Raw genomic sequence first — 17,725 nt, 5'->3', positions numbered from 1 at the left:
TCGGTGTTGGTGTCCAGGACCAGGAGACACCCCCGTAGCGAGCCCTCGGGGCCCAAGCTAGAGCCATGACAGGAAGAGGCGTTCTGTTCCCACGTCAGTGCTCGCTCCTAGGTAGGTAGAGATATTTGGCTCATCACAGCTTCTTTCACACACTACCATACTCCACGCATATTCAAGGAGACGTACAATAACATATTTTAATGTCTAGATCTCACATTTTATTTTATCACATGTCATTACCACCACAATGCTTTGCTTTTCTTTATGCTTGAAGCCATCAATCACCTTTTCACGATATATAAAAATGGGAATAAAGTCATATTTTCCACATATGCACCACTTCTCGTGTGCTTTATTCTTTTGTCTCCTTCCACATTTCCATGTAATATCTTTTTCCTTCTGACTGGAGGAGTTTTCAACATTTCTCCCGGTGCTGTGTGAGTTCTTTCACCTTATCTATATCGGAAAATGTCTTTGTTTATCCTTCAGTTCAGGGAAATGTTTCCACTGGGTTGAGAATTCTGGATTGAGTTTTTTTTTTTTTTTGAGTATTCTAAAGATGAGCCTGCGATCCTCTGGCTTGCATTGTTTCTAACAAGACATCGGCTGCTGTCCTTATCTCTTCTCCTCTGGCTGGAAGTCCCAGGATGCTCTTCAGATAGTATTTTTCACTGGTTTTAAGCATTTAGTCATGATAAGAAGTAATTCTGAGGGGTGAATGAAGAGAACATTGGAGTAGATAAGATGTGAGTACCGGGAAACAGGTGAACTAAACGGAACCCTGCAACAATTCCGTTGCGACTTTGGCATCATCTCTAAGGCAAAGGAAAACATCACTATGGAACCCCCTCCAGGGCCCGAAGAGAGCCCAGCCAGGGAACAGGGCTTGCATACGGCTGACTCGGGACTTGGGTTCGATTCCCAGCATCCCATAAGGTCTCCCGAGCACCTCCAGGAGTCATTCCTAAATACAGAGCCAGGAGTAACCCCTGAGCATCACCAGGCAGGGCTTTAAAACCAAAAAAAAAGAATGAATAAATAAAAATTAAATGTGAGTCAAAAAGACAGCAGACCGGCCAGTGCACGGGCGGGGTCTTGTTCAGGCTTCTCCAGGCCCTGGGAGGGGGGCCCTGGGCAGGGTCCCACTTTTCTGGGTCTCCGGGTCTCACTGTCACTTAGGCACAGAACGGTCCCAGGTTTGCTGAGGGGGTCTCAGTGGCCAAGGACTCCTGTGGCTGCCCTTAACCCCTGTGGCGAAAATGTTCTCCGGTCGTCTTGGTATTCTCCCACTCATCAGTTTGCTGGAGAATCCACAGGGAGGAATGGAAGTGACCAGCCGGGTCCGCGTCCTGCAGGTGGACCCCAGGGCGGCTGCGAAGGGTCCTTCTTTCCCTGGGTGCTCCAGTGGACATGCCGGCTCCGTTATCGGATGATTGTGGAGCTGCCAGGCCTGACTCTGAAACAGGGGTCGACCCCTCAGTCGCTTAAGGAAGGATGAGTATTAGTTGGCAACTGAGTACGGTCACCCATTTTCCTCTTTTAGTTTCGTGGTTGCTGTTTGACTGGATGCCCCTCAAAATCAGCGAGGTCTCAGCTGCTGGAGAACGTCGAACAGCGACTCTCCCACCCCCAACTTGGTTCGTGAGATCTGTGCATCCCCGAACCTTCAAGGGCCGCAGTAACCAATGCGGAGGGGGGGTGCACACGCGGGCAGGTGGCGTCGTGAAGGCGGTGTGACCGGGTAAACTGCACCGTGTGGGATAGATGTGGACGCTGAATTCAAAGGCGAAGCTCTGTAATCCTCCTGGAAACAGAGAACAAAGGGAGGCGAGAGAAACCAAACGGGCTGAGGAAAGACACTTTGCTGATTCGGGGCTTCACCGAAGAACGCGCCATAAAGAGGCGATTACTGCCTAAGTAGGTTAATGTGACCCTGGCGTCTTAATTAAAACGTCTTTCACAATAGGGGAAGAGGAACAGTACGGAAGCTTCGGGGAGGCGTCAATGAAAGAAAAGAAATGGACAGGGGAGGGAAAACGAGAATAATTTAGGTTAAACATGGAGAATAACTCTCTAAGCAGAATCATTGTGATTTTTCACTCATAAAGGGTAGTTAAAAATTGGTTGGACAAAGGAGGCAATTGGCTTTGAGCGGCCGGAGTGGGAAATAGCTTTCTAATTTTAGAGTTTGCAGCCATAACATCAGGGAGTTAATGACCAAAAACAGAGCGAGGAGATAAAAATGGGAGCAAGAAGGATCTCAAAAATAGAGCAGCCCCGGTCACTGGGGCCCTTCCTTCCTCCCCAGGGGCCCTCCCTTCCTCCCTAAGGCCCTTCCTTCCTCCCTAAGGCCCTTCCTTTCTCCCCAGGGGGCCCTTTCTTCCTCCCTAAGGCCCTTCTTTCCTCCCTAAGGCCCTTCCTTCCTCCCTAAGGCCCTTTCTTCCTCCCCAGGGGCCCTTCCTTCCTCCCTAAGGCCCTTTCTTCCTCCCCAGGGGCCCTTCCTTCCTCCCTAAGGCCCTTCCTTCCTTCCTAAGTCCCTTCCTTCCTCCCCAGGGGGCCCTTCCTTCCTCCTTAAGGTCCTTCCTTCCTCCCCAGGGGCCCTTCCTTCCTCCCTAAGGCCCTTCCTTCCTCCCTAAAGCCCTTCCTTCCTCCCCAGGGGGCCCTTCCTTCCTCCCTAAGGCCCTTCCTTCCTCCCTAAGGCCCTTCCTTCCTTCCTAAGGCCCTTCCTTCCTCCCTAAGGCCCTTCCTTCCTCCCTAAGGCCCTTCCTTCCTCCCTAAGGCCCTTCCTTCCTTCCTAAGGCCCTTCCTTCCTCCCTAAGGCCCTTCCTTCCTCCCTAAGGCCCTTCCTTCCTTCCTAAGTCCCTTCCTTCCTCCCCAGGGGGCCCTTCCTTCCTCCTTAAGGCCCTTCCTTCCTCCCTAAGGCCCTTCCTTCCTCCCTAAAGCCCTTCCTTCCTCCCCAGGGGGCCCTTCCTTCCTCCCTAAGGCCCTTCCTTCCTCCCCAGGGGCCCTTCCTTCCTCCCTACAAGCCAGGCTGCTGTGTCTGATGAAGGCCCCCAGGCCTCAGACCAGGCAGTCCCCCTGTCACTGGGGAACTTAAACTGGGGGACCCCCGCCCCCATTCTCCAGACAGCTGAAGATTTAGCCGGGAGGAAATGAAGGGGGGGGGCAGAGAGAGAGGACAACAGGGAGGCACTGGCCTGCAGGCAGGGGCCGGGTTCAATGCCGGTGTGCCATTCGAGCACCTATGGGAGTGATCCCTGAGCCGGGCAGCCTGTGGCTCAAACGTCCCCCCACAAAGAGGCTATGTTTGTACTCAGTGGAACCCCAAGAGAACAAACTATCCAGGAAGTACCACCTAACAGGAAGTACCACCTAACAGGAAGTTCCACCTAACAGGAAGTACCACCTAACAGGAAGTACCACCTAACAGGAAGAACCACCTAACAGGAACTCGGGATCACTTCCCTCGAGGGTGTGTCTGTGACAGGGTCTGAGCTGGGGGTCCCACAGTTGGCACCACAGATGTGACGCGCCACTCGGGAAGCCTATGACGGGGTCACTGTGTCTGCAGTGGGTGCCGCAGACTCGGGATCCCTCCTTCCCGCCACCCGGGGGAACTGTCACAGGAGAGAAAAGGGGACCAAGTGACCCTTTATGCCCGATGACACTCTCTGCACCTCAGCTCAGGAGCAGAGTGGCCGGGACGGCCGGGTCCACGCTGCATAGTCCCGGCGGCCCGTGTCGCTCCTAAGCCTGTGTGTGTGGAACTGGTGACGCGGGAGTGAAGGAAGCCTGGCACTTGACATCACAGCTAAGAGTTGCTCCAGCACCGGCTTTTCAGCTTAGCAGAAGTACCGGAACCCGGGAACGGCACGGAAATGGTTTGCTATTAGTTACCACAGATCTCTGAGGAAATGTTTCTTTGGATTTGAACATTTTCTAATCATAAGAGAAAATAACTTACTGGAAAAAATCGTATTATATGGTATGGCAAGACAAGTCCGCAGACCCCAATCTTTCATTGATGTCGAATTTGCTTAGACACTGCACGGAAGCAAACATACACACATCACACATGTATACACATATACACAGAACACATCACACACATAGGCACACATACAGTACACACATACACACATATATACACATATACAAATATATAAACATACATGTGCACATACACACACATGCAGCACACAGGGACACACATATATACACATGCACACATATACACACATACATACCCATACACACACACATACACACACACATGCATGCATGAGCACACTCTGGAAACTGAGGCATAAAAACCCAGACAGAAAATGGGCAGGTGGGAGAGGCGAGAGTCCCCGCAGCAGTAAGGCCCCCCTGCCCCCTCCCTGTGTTCCCCAGAAGTGGGCTCCTGCAGGCACGCATCTCCCTGAGACCCCCAGTTTCGGGCCAGGGGAGCCAGGAGGCGGTGCCCCAGGCCCAGGGGATCCTGCGGGGGCGCAGTCCTGGCCCCCCTCCCCAGTTCTGCCCCCATTTCCAGAGGTGCTGGACTGGGTGCTCAGTGAGTGTCCACGCACAGGTCAGTCGCCTTTCAGAGGGGTCTGCTGCGAGACCTGTCCACGCCTGCTTCTCTCTCCCGGCGCAAGTCCAGAGGACGCCGTGCCCAGAGAGCCCCTTCCGGAACGGGCAGTGGAGAAGAACACACAGACCCTCCTGAGGGCCCCCGTCACGGTCCCCGGGAACCTGCTTACTCGGGAATCCCCTCCAGCCCCTGCCTTCCCTTCCTGCCCGTCTCCCGCGGGGGTCCGGGCTCAGCCACCTCGTCCACTCCCTGTTTCGAGGGGGTCTAAGAGCTTCTGGGGGTCATGATCCCGGCGTCCCCCGGACTCCCATGAGGGTATAAGGGGGGAATGTCACGGGGGTCCACGAGAGGCTGGCACGCGTCAACCCACTGAGGATCAGCGCAAGGGTGTGGGGGGGAGAGGCAGGGGTGGACTCCGGGGGGCCCTGGGAGGGGAGGCTGGAGCCGGGGCAAGAGGCGGGAGCCTCCTGTGTGGGACGGAGGGGTGGGGCTCCCCGGGGTGCAGCACACTCCCGCAGGATGGGAAGGAGGGTCCGCCCAGGTGTGGGTGCCCTCCAGGCCGCACACCTCGTGAGCTCTGCTGACCAGAGGCGCGCGACGTGGGGACGTGCTCACGCCCCAGAGTGCTCCCTCGCCTCACCCAGCTGTCGTGACGGGAGCACGTGTGTGTGTGCCGTGGAAAAACAAGCCCATCTGCAAGGCGCCGCGCTGCCTCCGGGCGTTCCGAAGGAGCCGTTTGACATGAATATTTGATCAGCGCAGGGCGGAGGGAGGGAAACCGTCTCCGCTCCGAGCCCGTCGCCGGCGCACGCCTGCCTGACGTGTCTCAAACATTCCTCACCTCCAGCAGAACTAGCGGGTCCTGACTGGGGTTATTCTTGCTCCTGCTAGATTCATAAAATATTTCGGAGGCGACAGCGTCTGGACACGTGGCCTGGCGGCTTTCTTCCCAAGCATCTGCTCTCCTTTCGTTTTGTAACCAGCAGCTCAAACGTGGCTCTAGCATTGCAGAGGTACTGGTTGGCAGAATGTGTGTGTGTGTGTGTGTGTGTATCTGAGGGTGCTATTACCTCACTGTTTTTATTTTCAAATTCAACTAATCAAATGGAGTAATTTGGGGATGTCACACATCAGAAAAGAAAATGTGGGGGCCAGAGAGATAGACCAGTGGGTAGGGCACTTGCCTTGCACGTGGCTGACGGCTGACCTAGGTTTGATCCTCGGCACCCAATATGGCTCCCATAACCGCCATTCTACTGAGATGACCCCTGAGCACCACCAGGGTGTCACCCTTTTACCCCCAAAATATGTTCTCCAGGACTGGGTTCCCAATCACCACTCAAAAGATAGCTCAAAGGTCAAAGTCTTTTGCTTGAAACTTTGGTGACACGCTCAGATTCGAAGGCTCCCTGGCCTGGCCACTCCTGTCTTCTGCCTCTCCTGGGTGGCGGGGTTTGGGGGTGGTGGCGCGGCACAGAGCCCTCTGCTCTAGCCTGCTCTTCGGCCATCTCCTCTCCCACTCCTCAAGGCTGTCTCTGGGCCTGTGACTTTTCTCTCCTTGCCTCGCCCAACCTGGATGGGGCCCACTTTCTCCAGAGAGTGATGACCTACCACTGCCCCCCCAAGTGGTCAGCACCCCTACCACTGCCCCCCAGGTGGTCAGCACCCCTACCACTGCCCCCCAGGTGGTCAGCACCCCTCTTCCCTTCCGGTCAGAGGCTGACGCCGAGTCCCTGTGAATGAACAGCCTGGAGACAGACGTGTGCGGGTTTGTTGGAGGGGGTTGTCTGGTTTCCCAAACTGTTGGTGTCCGGGTGTCTCTGTTCTGCGTTCTTTTTGCCTCAGAAGCTGCTATCATGTCTGGTCCATACAGGTGAATTACTAAGTCTCTGTGGCCTGCATAGTTGCACACCTAAACGTGTGCAGAAATGGTCAGTGATGAGTAGAACCTACCTTCTTAGCCAGCAGTTTCCGACAGGATCACAAACAAGCCAGGTTGGAGACTTCATTAACCCGAGGACAGCCCCCCAGCTAGAGTATCTGGTGTCCAGTGAGAATGTAGGAGGCCGGGAAAGTCACGAGTTAGTCTGGGGAGTTAGGGACCCTCCCTGGAAAAGGTGGCGTTTGGCCTTGAGCTTCCGGTTCCACCAAGAGGAGAAGGCGAAGAGGAGGGGAAGCAGGTGGGTCTGCAGGGCTGCCAGGAGGCCAGCGGCTGTGACGTCATCACAGCGGCAGGCGCTGTGGCGCTCCCCAGGAGTTACGGGAGAACTGGACGGCGGTCACTAGCCGGTGCCAAGGCCACCCTGGCAGAGTCCCGCGACTTCCCACACGGTGTCAGAGCTCTCAGGCGTGGAGGACGCCCTCGCCCCCCCAGACGCACCAGGTCAGGGACTCATATTTGAAAGGGACCCTCAAAATCCTAAAGACGGAGGAAGCGAAGGAGGCACTGAGCTCCAGTCCCACCCAGCTGGTCTGAGCGCAAACGGGGCCGTAGACATGTCAGGATGGTGAGCACACGAGCAACTGACCCTTCCTTAGAGGGTGACCCAGGCTGGCGCTGGCTCTGTTCACGTCAGGCAAAGCCAAGTCTGGAGCAGAGCGTGTGCTCCGTGCGCTGGACTGGACGGTCCCCCCAGCCCACCCCGGGGTATAGGACGAGCTGCAAAGCTCCGGTTCGCTTTGCCCAGCCATGTCTCTCGCCCGCACGTCTTGGTTTCTGGCCTCTGTGTGTTCCTTTGATGTTGGGGTCGTCATTTGTTTACACGTGCAGATAACACGCTTTCCTCTGAGCCTATAGGACAAGATCACGGCCGTAGTGACCCAGAGGTGCTGACGTGCCAATCCTGGTACCACGCAGGCATCAGGAGCCCTTATCAGCTCCGTGACGGTGCCTGAACAGGGAGAGGCAGGGGCAGAGGGAAGGAGGGTCAGGCCAGGCCTTAATGAATGCCGGGGGCTTTCCTCGGCAGGGAGGACTTTGGAGGAAGAAGTATTGGTGAGTTCTTAGAAACACATGGCTGAAAGGAGGACGCCATGTTGGGGCGGGGAAGGAGGGAGGGAGGGAGACACTGGTGAGACAGAGTCAGGTGGTGGTTGGATAGAGAAGGACGGAGGGGGAGGGGTGGGAGGTTGATAACAGCTGGCTAGGCGGCAGGTGATGGATGGATGGATAAGAGAGGAGGTCTGGGTGGTTCGAAGGTTGTGTGTCTGTGTGTGGATTCTGTCGGCGGGGAGAGGGAATCTGTATGTCGGGGTGTTTGTGGGTCGAAGTCGGAAGAACTGGCAAAGGAGCGAAAGGTTCCCTTAGCCTCCCGCTCCTCAGGGATGGGCGGTGGTGGCTTTGTAGCAAAACTCCTCCTGCCAGAGCAAGGCGCTCTCTGTGTTTCTTCCCTCCGGATCCTTGGCTGTGAAATCCCCTCAGAGACAGTCCCTGAGCACTCACGTGTTGATTTTCGGGCGGGAAAACTCGCCCATCTAGACCTTTGTCTTCTGCGCAGAAACACGCCCACGTCTGCGGGCTGGGCGATGCCTCGTCTCCCGCTGTCCTGCACGCAAGGCGGTGGGGGGACGGCAGGGGGGTCTGAGCTGGAGCAGCTTTAGAAGCCCAAGGTGGGTGAAGCAGGGGCGCATGCAAGGCCCCCGCCCCCGTGACGGGGAGGGCGGGCGAAGCCAGCTTGGCCGCAGGGAGGGCTGGGCTGGCGGGGGGGGGGGGTGCCCGGGGAGCCCGCCCCCCGGGGCAGCAGGGAAGACCCCCCTGCAACGCCAGAAAACAAAGGCGAGACCCACGAGACTGATTCCCGTCTAGCCGCGGACAGACTTTCCCAAACTCATCGGCAGAGGCGGTGATTTCACAAAGCATTAGGCACCCCAGGACGTAAGAACCACAACCGCGCGGCAATTGTGCTGCCGTTAGGGAGAAGATTTCTGTAGCCACGAGAAAAATCGAAGCGGCAGCACGAGCTGGCTGTGCCTTCCTTTATCAGCAGCAAGGAAGCAGGCCTGGGGAGCGAGGGTGCGGCTCGGCCCAGCGGTGACGGCCCGACACACCCCCCGCAGCTCAGCCTTCCGGATGCTTCTCCCAAGTGCCTCTCGCACACTCCCCTTCCATGGCCTGCCCTGGCCCGGCGAGCCCCAGCCCTGCACCCCGGGGAGACGGGTGACCCTATTCTTGTAAGAATTGGGGAACGGAGGCTGGGAAAGGGGAAAATACCTGCGGCGGCCCCGAGGCCACGCCCACTGCTCCTCTGTACTGTCGGGGGAGGGGCCGCTTGGCGGTCACTTCCCACAGCCCCTACGCTGGCAGGGGCCCCCTTGGCCAGGCAGCGGGTCTACCCCCTGGAGTGAGCCCCGGCACGGCCCTGGCCAGGCTGCAGGCTGGCATGCGGGAGGCAGTGTCCACCCCGCCCACCTTATCGTCCCGTAACTCTGCCCCACCACGCGACAGCAGGCGCCCTGCTCACCCACACTCAGCCCCCCCAAACTCAGGGGGACTCTCTGGTGGGAAACGGAGCCCGCGTGGGCCGCCGCTCTCAGCCCCCTCAGCCTCCTGCTGCGGGTTTGCCGTGTGCGGACTGTCCCCACCTCCGGCAGGCAAACTTCCGCCCCAGGAGGTCATAGCCAGACTGGAAATCTCGCTGAGGCAGGCTGTTGATCACACCCAGGATGAGGCGGGGGTGAGCCCGGCCCGACCCCCTCCCACCCCACCCCCAGCAACCTGGGCGCAGTGAGAGCAGCTGCAAGAGTGGGATAAATTGGAGATTGGTTCCTGCAGTCCCGCTCATCCGCAGACATTCGCCAACACGTCAGCGGTGCCCTGCAGCTCCGGGGGCGGCCTGGTCCCGCCCGAGGCTGTTGGCTCCTTGCCCCACCTGGGCTAGAGCCCGATTCCCCAGTGACACTTGAGTGAACGGGGCCACGGCACAGGCCCTGCTGGCTAGGGGGGGTGACAGCCGAGGCCTGGAGTGAGGGTCCTGTCTCTCTCACCGCGGGGCTGGGGTGAGTCTGGATGTGGCTTCCATCTGGTGGACAGGAAAGCGGCCCCGTGGGTCTGCCTGTGAGTGGTTCGGTGGGTTCCCTGGGAAAGGGCCACAGGGAAGCAGCCCATGAGAGACTGCGCTGGCCCTCACGCCAGGAGGCGGAGAGAGAAACGTCACAGGAAATACAAGGAGAGCCACGGACACGGAAACAGTGGGACAAACCCCCGTTGAGCTCCGTCCCTCGATGGGCAAACAGTTGAATTGGGGAAGTAGCTGCCTTCACCCTGGTCCTTCCTGGCCTGAGCCCACGGCTCCCTCCCGGGTGCTCTTCCCCCCTGAGACCCAGAGCCTTCTGCCCCTTTTCTTAGGCACCGTAGACTGAGGTGAACCTATTTGTCCTGATGGCCAAGCTCCTGGGATTCTGTGATGGTGGGTAAAATGGTCTGACCAATGCAGGGTTGACCAGCTGACCAGCTCGGGGGACGCCGGAGGTAGAACATGATACTGGGGGCTCCCAAACCCACAGGGACAAACTCTTACCACCCCTAGGCTTGAAAACATAAGCCCTTTGTTCTAAACAATGGAAAGTTTGTTATTGACGACACGGGATGCTTTCTCATTTCTTCGGATTCATTTACACATATATTGTCGCTGTGAACTGGGGACCGTGTTCACTCTATTATAAAGCAGAATCACCAACCCCTTACATTTGCATAGGATCTTAAATCTTTTCCAAGTACTTTTTCTCGACGTTCTCTCATCTGAGCCTCCAGATTTTGGGGGCTGTAAATGAGATTCATACATTGCCCATATTTTGCATAATTTCTATTCTTTTGCCTCCCTCTAATAAACCAACAGAATCCTCATTGGCATTACTCATCAGTGTGTTAGAAATATAATCCACTCTGTTTGTCACACCGTCCCCGGCCTGCGCCATGGCCCTCTCTCTGCTCTTCCGATTGGCTGGCTGTGGGCAGCGCTATTTCACCTGGTTGGTTGGCTCGGGCTTGTTATTAGTGTTATTGGTATTATTAGTATTGTCTCAGCCTCTCTTACTTTTCCTTCTCTGTCTTTTACATATTTATATACACTCCAGTTTTATCTTGTTGCCTAGATTTTGAGTTTGAGTCTTCCTAGAGACAAAGTAGTTTATTACTTAAATTTGACCATTGGGATTTTGAATATTATTCTTCTCTGCTTTATGTAATTGATATAAAAAAATGAAGACACTCAACATAATAGCCTATATTTCCCTACACCTTTTATTCTATATATTCTCTCTGCCATCTTAGGTAGAATTGGAATATTTTATACAGCCTCTCCAAGCTTGATATTCCTCCTTGGTTAAGGAAGACCGAACTGTATTGGGGAGATTTATTGTAAATTGTAGAGCTGGAAAACACACGGCAAAGCGAGGGGCTCTCTCTGCTGCCTGGGGCAGGTTCTCCGGAGGTGATTATTGCCCTGTGACTTTCAGCTGGAGGGTACAGAACCCTCCACTGGCTCAAGGATCTGAGGAAGTTTCCACACCCCTAACTGGTCTTGCTTCCCCTTACACTGCACTTACGCAGTTTTCCTTTAGATCGAGCCCCGGTGCAATCACGTCTGCACATGTCTCACGTGTGTGCTCCTGGAGCCCGTGACGGTACCCGGCTAGGACTGGCACAGGGTTCTGATAGGAGCCTGTTATCAAAAGTCAGAGGCGCTTCCTGGCACCCTGCTCCTGAGACGCAAGCCGACCCTGCTCGCGTGGGGACGCTGCACCTGGCTGCAGGCGGGGCTGTGTCCGTTCTCGTCGGTTCCCGTCAGTGCAAAGAGAGGGGCTCGGCCTCGTGCTAGTGGCCCTAGGGTCTCCGCCAGCCCTCTCCTGCACCCTTTGGAAAGAGGACTCCCTGGGGCTCGCAGCTCTGGACCAGCATCCTTTGCTCCTCAGAATGTCTGGGCTGTGTTTTCCTGTTCTTCAGGAAAAGTGAAACGGGCACCTTAAAGCATTTCCTTCTCCTTAGACGCTCGGCACTTTTCCCGCAGGGCTCCAAATGGGCTGGAGCGGTAGTAAGAGTGGGTGGGCTGCTTCCCATGCACACATCTGACCCCGCTTTGACCCCCAGCACCCCGTAGGGGCCCTCAAGCACCACCATGAGGATCCCTGAGCACAGAGCCAGGAGTCAAAGTTGAGCACTGCTGGGTGCAGCCAAAACAAAAACAGGAAAAAGCCAACAGGGCCCCAGGGCTGCCGTTTGTAACATGCAGGCTGCGCGGGGTCTTCCCCCGGAGAACCTCCAGCTGGTGACCCAGGGTCTCCGGAAGCAGGGGCTGGCTGTCCCCGAAGCCTGACTGTGCAGAACTTGGAAAGTACCCCTCGTCCCCGATTCTGTTTGAGTGTGAGACCTGGGCACCCAGCCCCAGAGCCTCTCTCACAGCCCAGGAATCCTGTAGGTCCCGACCAGGTGGGTCATCTCCATACCTGGGCGTTGAGAACAGGAAGACACCCGCTCTGAAGAACACATAAATCAAGTCTGACATTGCGAATAGGATGCTGCCCAAGACAGATTAAATAGCTTAATGATCGTCATTGTGGATCACAATGTCAGCTTTGGTGTGAGGCGGGCATTGTGCTTGCTAACACTAATGAGCTTTGATAGGACAAAATTAACAGTGTCCAAACAGCTGTGTGCCCACAGCAGCGCTGCCACAGCTCAGAGCTCTCGGAGAATAGCTTTTGGCGGGGGATTTTAGCCAACTGATTTTATTTTCTTCTCTTTCAGGACATATTTAAATTCACCAGAACTTCTCCTGTCCCAAGACAAAAGAGGTCCATTGTGGTATCTCCCATCTTAATTCCAGAGAATCAGAGACAGCCTTTCCCAAGAGACGTTGGCAAGGTAAGTCAGACCAAAGGCAAATGACAAGTGCATGTGTTTGTCACAAGATAATCATCCATGAGACAAGCTGACTCCGTCTGTCTTGAGGCCTGCTGGGATTGGCATCCATTCCTCAAAGTCAGAGGCAAAGTGTCTTTGGCCAACAACAATAATGAAATGAGGCTACAAAATAAATAAACAGGATTAGCCTAGTAGCATGGTTTGAAGTTCGCATGGTAGGACACGAGGCGAGCGTTGTGTTAGGAGGATGTCCTTGGCAGAGGCGGGCTCACTACTCTCTGCAGAGTGGCAGGCTGGCTGGCTGGGGCTCCGACTTTTCCTCTTTATTGAAATACAGTGCTTTAAAAAGTTGTTCATGATACAGTTGTTACGGGCTTAGATGTTCAAGACCAGTCACCACACGAGGGACCTTTCCTCTACCACTGTTCCCATTTTCCCAACTCCCCCCTTAACAGGCACACAATAATTTGTTTTACAAATAAATTATTTTTTATTATTATTATTTTATGTTCCAACCACATGGTTAAAAGAATTATCAAAAATACTTCCGGAAAAGAAAATTTGTGAAAATTGTTACATCTCACCATGGGGTTGTTAAGTGAATCTGAGTCAGGATTTACTAAACTGTCCGTCGCTAGTTGAGCCTCCTGGGTTAATGTTTTTGTTTCTTGGGTTTAGTTGGCTTCTATGTTACTTTCCCATCTACTTTGCTGTGTTCCTACTGGCAGTTTGGTACTTTGGGAATTGGCGGTGTCATGTGGCCGCATACATGGCCGTGCTGTCCAGAACCTGGGATCTGAAGAACGGGGAAGAGTCTGCGGAGGGTCTTAATGACGCTCTGGAGGTAGCCCGTTGGCGTGGTGGCTGCAGTGGTGTGAGGGTGCAGACACCAGGGTTTGGCAGGCCAGGGACCTGGCCCGCCCCTCCCCATGGCGCCCCAGAGTTTTCAGCGTGGTGGGGGGGAACCAGTGTCCATGAATTTCAACTGCCAGGTTTGCACCTCAGAGGTTGCAGGCCTGGGGGTGAGTCGACATGGTGGCGGCTCAAGTCAGGGGCTCGTCAAGATAGTGGTGGGCATGTGGCCTCCTTCCGGACCCTAGTCTGCGCGGGCACAGTCCAGGGGCCGCCGGATCCTGTCTAAAAACTAAGCCACGTTAGGGAGCAGATGCAGAAAGTGTTGTTGCCTGAATCAGAACTGCTGCTTTCCCGGGGAGCGGGGGGGGGGGGGGGGAGCGGCCCCCTGGGAGGGGCAGGAACAGAGCTGGCCTGGCCAGCACGGCCTCTCCCGGGGGGAGGGCCAGCGCAACAAGCATTCCAGTCCCCCGCTAGCCTAGAGCAGTGGTGCCTGGTGTAGGGACGGCCCCCAGCTGGTCGCGTTGCGCTGTTGATTGACAGAATAAAGAAACTTCGCTGCTCCCTGCCGGGGCTTGTGGCAGGAGACATACTCTATTCCTATTCCAGTGGGGAGACAGGCCTTGCAATAAATAACTGGGTAGACCAAACACTGCAGCAGATGATGAGCGTTGGGCCCACGAGGAATAGGGCGTGTGGGAGAGCCCGTGCTGGCTGGGCAGAGCCAGGTCAGGCTGGCCGGCAAGGCTTCAGAGGAGCTCGGGAGTCAGATGCCCAGGGTCCCCCCCCCCCGGGGTAACCCCTCTTGGCAGAGGGAACTCACCAAGCGAAAGCTGGAGGTGGGGAGGGTGTGGTACGCTGGAGCGAAGTGCCTACACACTGCCAGGCGTGATCGAGGAAGAGACTGGGGCAAAGGCCAGAGACGCTGGCCTGGTCAGTAGAGGCAGTGGGGGCCATGGTGCAGAGTAGGAATTGTACATGCAGGTAGCGGGAAGCCAGAGTCTGGGTGGCCTGGCCGCCACAACGCTGTCTCTGCGCCAGCACCAGGCCAGTCCCCCCGACGGCCACCGTTGAAACTGCCCGTGTCCTCGAGATGCCTTTCTCTAAGCCAGGCTGCCCAGAGGTTGAGGGAGTGATGCCGAGCGCTGCTGTGTGCACGTCTCATGAAGGGCTGTGAGCCCAGTGGCCCGGCCCAGCCCGAGTCTCTGATGCTTCAGGACCAGGGATGGCACTTGCCAGAGTGCCCACGTCCCCAGGGTCGCTGGCTGTGCTCCTTGGAGGTTCCCAGAAACTCCGTGTGCTCCCAGCATGGAGAAGCTCGGGTCTAGACCAGCCTCGGGGTGGAGCTGAATGGCTGTGTCCCGTTGATTCAGATGCCTGTTCCCTGCCCCACCCTTAACCTCTGACCTGGAACCTCTAGGGGTAGGGTCGGGAATGTGTCTGGCCACCCACAGCAGCGTGTCCAGAGGGGGGCAGGTCTGACGTGTGAGGTCCACTCCCGCCAGCCACTTCTCAGGGCTGGAGTTTCAGTTCCGCTGATTGGGCGAAAGCCAGGGGGATCGTCCTGGTCAGCTTCTTGGGAAGCTATTCTCCTGGCCCGGTGGGGAGTGGCCAGGTGAGCTCAGGGGTCCTCTCGCAGCCCCTTCCCTCTCAGGCTCACACCCACCGCGAGTGCGCCTGGGGCGCTTTCCCACAAACTTTCCTGCAGGTGGGAACAAACGGGCGGCAGGGCCCCAGGTCCGCAGTGCTCCTCCCGGTGGTAGCCACCACCCCCAGTCTGGGGCCCACGCGGAGCCCAGAGCCCTCCTCGGTCCCGTCCATGCCGCAGAGCCGGCTCCCAGCTGGGGTGCTCCACCGAGCAATTCTTTCCTGAGTGTGCTGGTCACGTGCGAAAAGGCTCGCCGGGCTCCAGATGGTTCCGGGGCGATAACTGCACGGCCTTGCAGCACTGTTGGCTTTCCGTGCCCCCGGGGGGACGCTCTTTCCTCTTCTTTCCTGTCCAGGCTTTTTGTCATCCATCTTATCCTTCTCTCCCTATCTTATGTCTTATCTCTGTTGGCTCCCAGGTGGCTGACAGGCAACGCTCTGCAGAGCCTTTTGAGGCCACCTAAGAAGTGACTTTAGGGGTGCTGGGGGGACGGGGAAAGGCCTGAGAGGCAGGGATCCGCCTCCAGAGCTACCCCCCTCCCCAGAAAAAGAATCTCTGGGTCCCGGAAGTTCTGATTTTGTAGATACAATGTGTCACTGTGTGTGTTTCGTTTCATGTCAAAATGCCACATGCAGAACAGACCCAACATAAAAGTAGGGGGCGCTGGCTTGGCCTGGGGCTGCCCAGAAGCCGGCCCTCAGGCAAGGATGAAAATGCAGGGAGTTGATTTAGGTGAAGGGGGTGCCATGGCGCTGAGGAAGCGAGACGGAAGTGGAAGCACCAGGCGAGGGGCCTGCTCAAGGCAGCTGCGCTGTGGGTACTGATGGCAAGCCCCGGGCAGCACCAGGAAAGGTTTTCCCGTCCAGGGGAGGGGGCTGGGCTCTGTACGTGCCAGTTTCCACCAGCCCGTGCTTGATAGATAGCCCAGATTTCTTTTTTTTTTTAATTAATAGTTTATTTTTGATTAGTGAATCACCGTGAGGGTACAGTTACAGATTCATACATTTTTGTGCTCATGTTTCCCCCTTACAAAGTTCGAGAACCCATCCCTTCACCAGTGCCCATTCTCCACCACCCGTAAACCCAACATCCCTCCCCCCCTCCCCAGTCCCGTCTCCCCCACCCCATACTGCCACTATGGCAGGGTCTTCCCTTTCGTTCTCTCTCTCTCTCTGATTAGGTGCTGTGGTTTGCAGTAAAGGTGTTGAGTGGCCATTGTGTTCAGTCTCTAGTCTATATTCGGCCCACATCATCTTTCCCCCACATGACCTCCAACCACAGTTTACTTGGTGTTCCCTTCTCTGAGTTGCCCAGAATGAGAGACCAGCCTCCAAGCCATGGAGACAACCTCCTGGTACTTATATAACCCAGATTTCTTCAGCACAACCCCGGTTCGTGTCCTTCAAACCAGTTCTTGTCCACAGCATATACTCCAACATATTCCAGGATCTGCTACTTCCTGAGCACTGTGCCAGGGGCTGGGGCGTGAGTGACAGAGGAAGGGTCGGGGTTCCTTGTCCTGTGGGGTTAACTGGAGTGAAAAGAACCATCCCAAAGGCACCATTGGTCCAGCTGGGTCACATGGGCACGTCTTATCTTTGGGGCTCCACGTTATCAGCACAGCCCCGTGAGGGTGGTGACTCTCCGGGGGTGGGCACAGCTTCCCGAGGCCGCGCCGTCTCTCGGTGGCAGGGGTGAGGGTCTGCCCTCGCGCTGAGGTTTCCAAGACCGTGGTCTTCGTCAGCGAGCTCAGGGCCGTGTGGCCCCTTCCTTTCAATGAAACAGCCTGACTGACAACGTCTCCTTCAAACAGCCTCAACGTTAGCTCTTTGCACTGGACTATGGGATGGGTAAAGGCTGGCTCCGTGGATAGGTATGTAAGAAGGCAACAGAGCTACATAAAGGCCAGAGTGCCGGGGCCAGCGCCCTTGGCTTGTCCTGCACTTCGCACAGTGAATGGTGACCCTCTCGCCCTATGTCTGTCGTCTTCGTGCCCATGAGCTGAAGGGTGAAGGCCTCGCCCGTCAGGTGCCACGCATGGCCCAGGGGCGGGCTGGGGCAGGCCACGGCACCACTGAAGGGTCCCGAGCAGGCAGCTCTTAGGATCAGGCAGGGTTTTGACTGATGCCTGATTTATCTATCTGTCAAAGAATTAATTAGCCGATCAGTAGCGAAACTGCCAGGATCCCGAGCCCGCTCTTCCACTCCAGCGGAATTCTCCTCTGCCCTGACGTTCTTTCCCTCGGCGGCCAGGGCAGCCAGCGAGCTGGGAGCTCGGGATGTGTAGGGGCCCAGACACCGGGATGACACACCAGCACAGGCCCCCCCACGGGGGCCAGCCCGCCTTCGAGCGTCCGACTCTTTCCCACCGGACACTCTGCCTCTACGCGACCTAACGTCTCAGGAGCGGGTGGACTGCCCGGTGCTGAGCTCGTGCGCAGCTGCGACCCCCTCCCCGTTCCTGCGGCTCCGGTGTTATCTCCCAGGCCTAGAAAGCTGGTGCTTTAGTTGTGGCAGTTTAGATTATGAGTCTTTAGAAGAGCACTGACGCTGTTGACTTGGCACGCACAGCGACCGCGCCTCACCACCACCAGGGTGCCCAGGACCCCTCGCCACGCTTCCCTGTCACCGACTGCCCCCTCACCCGGTGTTCTCAGCTCTGTGCTGTAGCTCCAGGGTTTGTTGTCAATCGAGTTGTCTGTCCCTGTCTTCCCCTCGTCACAGGTGGGTGAGGGTCCACTGAGTCTCTGTCCCTTGCATTTCCATCATCACCTGGTACTTGTCCTTCCCC

The 17,725-nt window shown here is 56.4% G+C and overlaps 1 protein-coding gene across 1 annotated transcript in view; it reads left to right on the top strand.

Moving 5' to 3' along the window:
- CDH13 (cadherin 13) overlaps positions 1-17,725 on the top strand; it is a 700,004-nt gene that overhangs the window by 394,359 nt on the left and 287,920 nt on the right. The window contains exon 4 of the mRNA XM_055146163.1: positions 12,318-12,434. Within this exon, the coding sequence (XP_055002138.1) occupies positions 12,318-12,434 (117 nt within the window). The remainder of the gene's footprint in view (positions 1-12,317; positions 12,435-17,725) is intronic.

Source organism: Sorex araneus, chromosome 8 (assembly GCF_027595985.1).
Source record: "Sorex araneus isolate mSorAra2 chromosome 8, mSorAra2.pri, whole genome shotgun sequence".
NCBI classification, from domain to species: domain Eukaryota; kingdom Metazoa; phylum Chordata; class Mammalia; order Eulipotyphla; family Soricidae; genus Sorex; species Sorex araneus.
The sequence above is the reverse complement of the archived record's forward strand: the minus strand, read 5'-3'. Positions and strand labels throughout refer to the sequence as shown.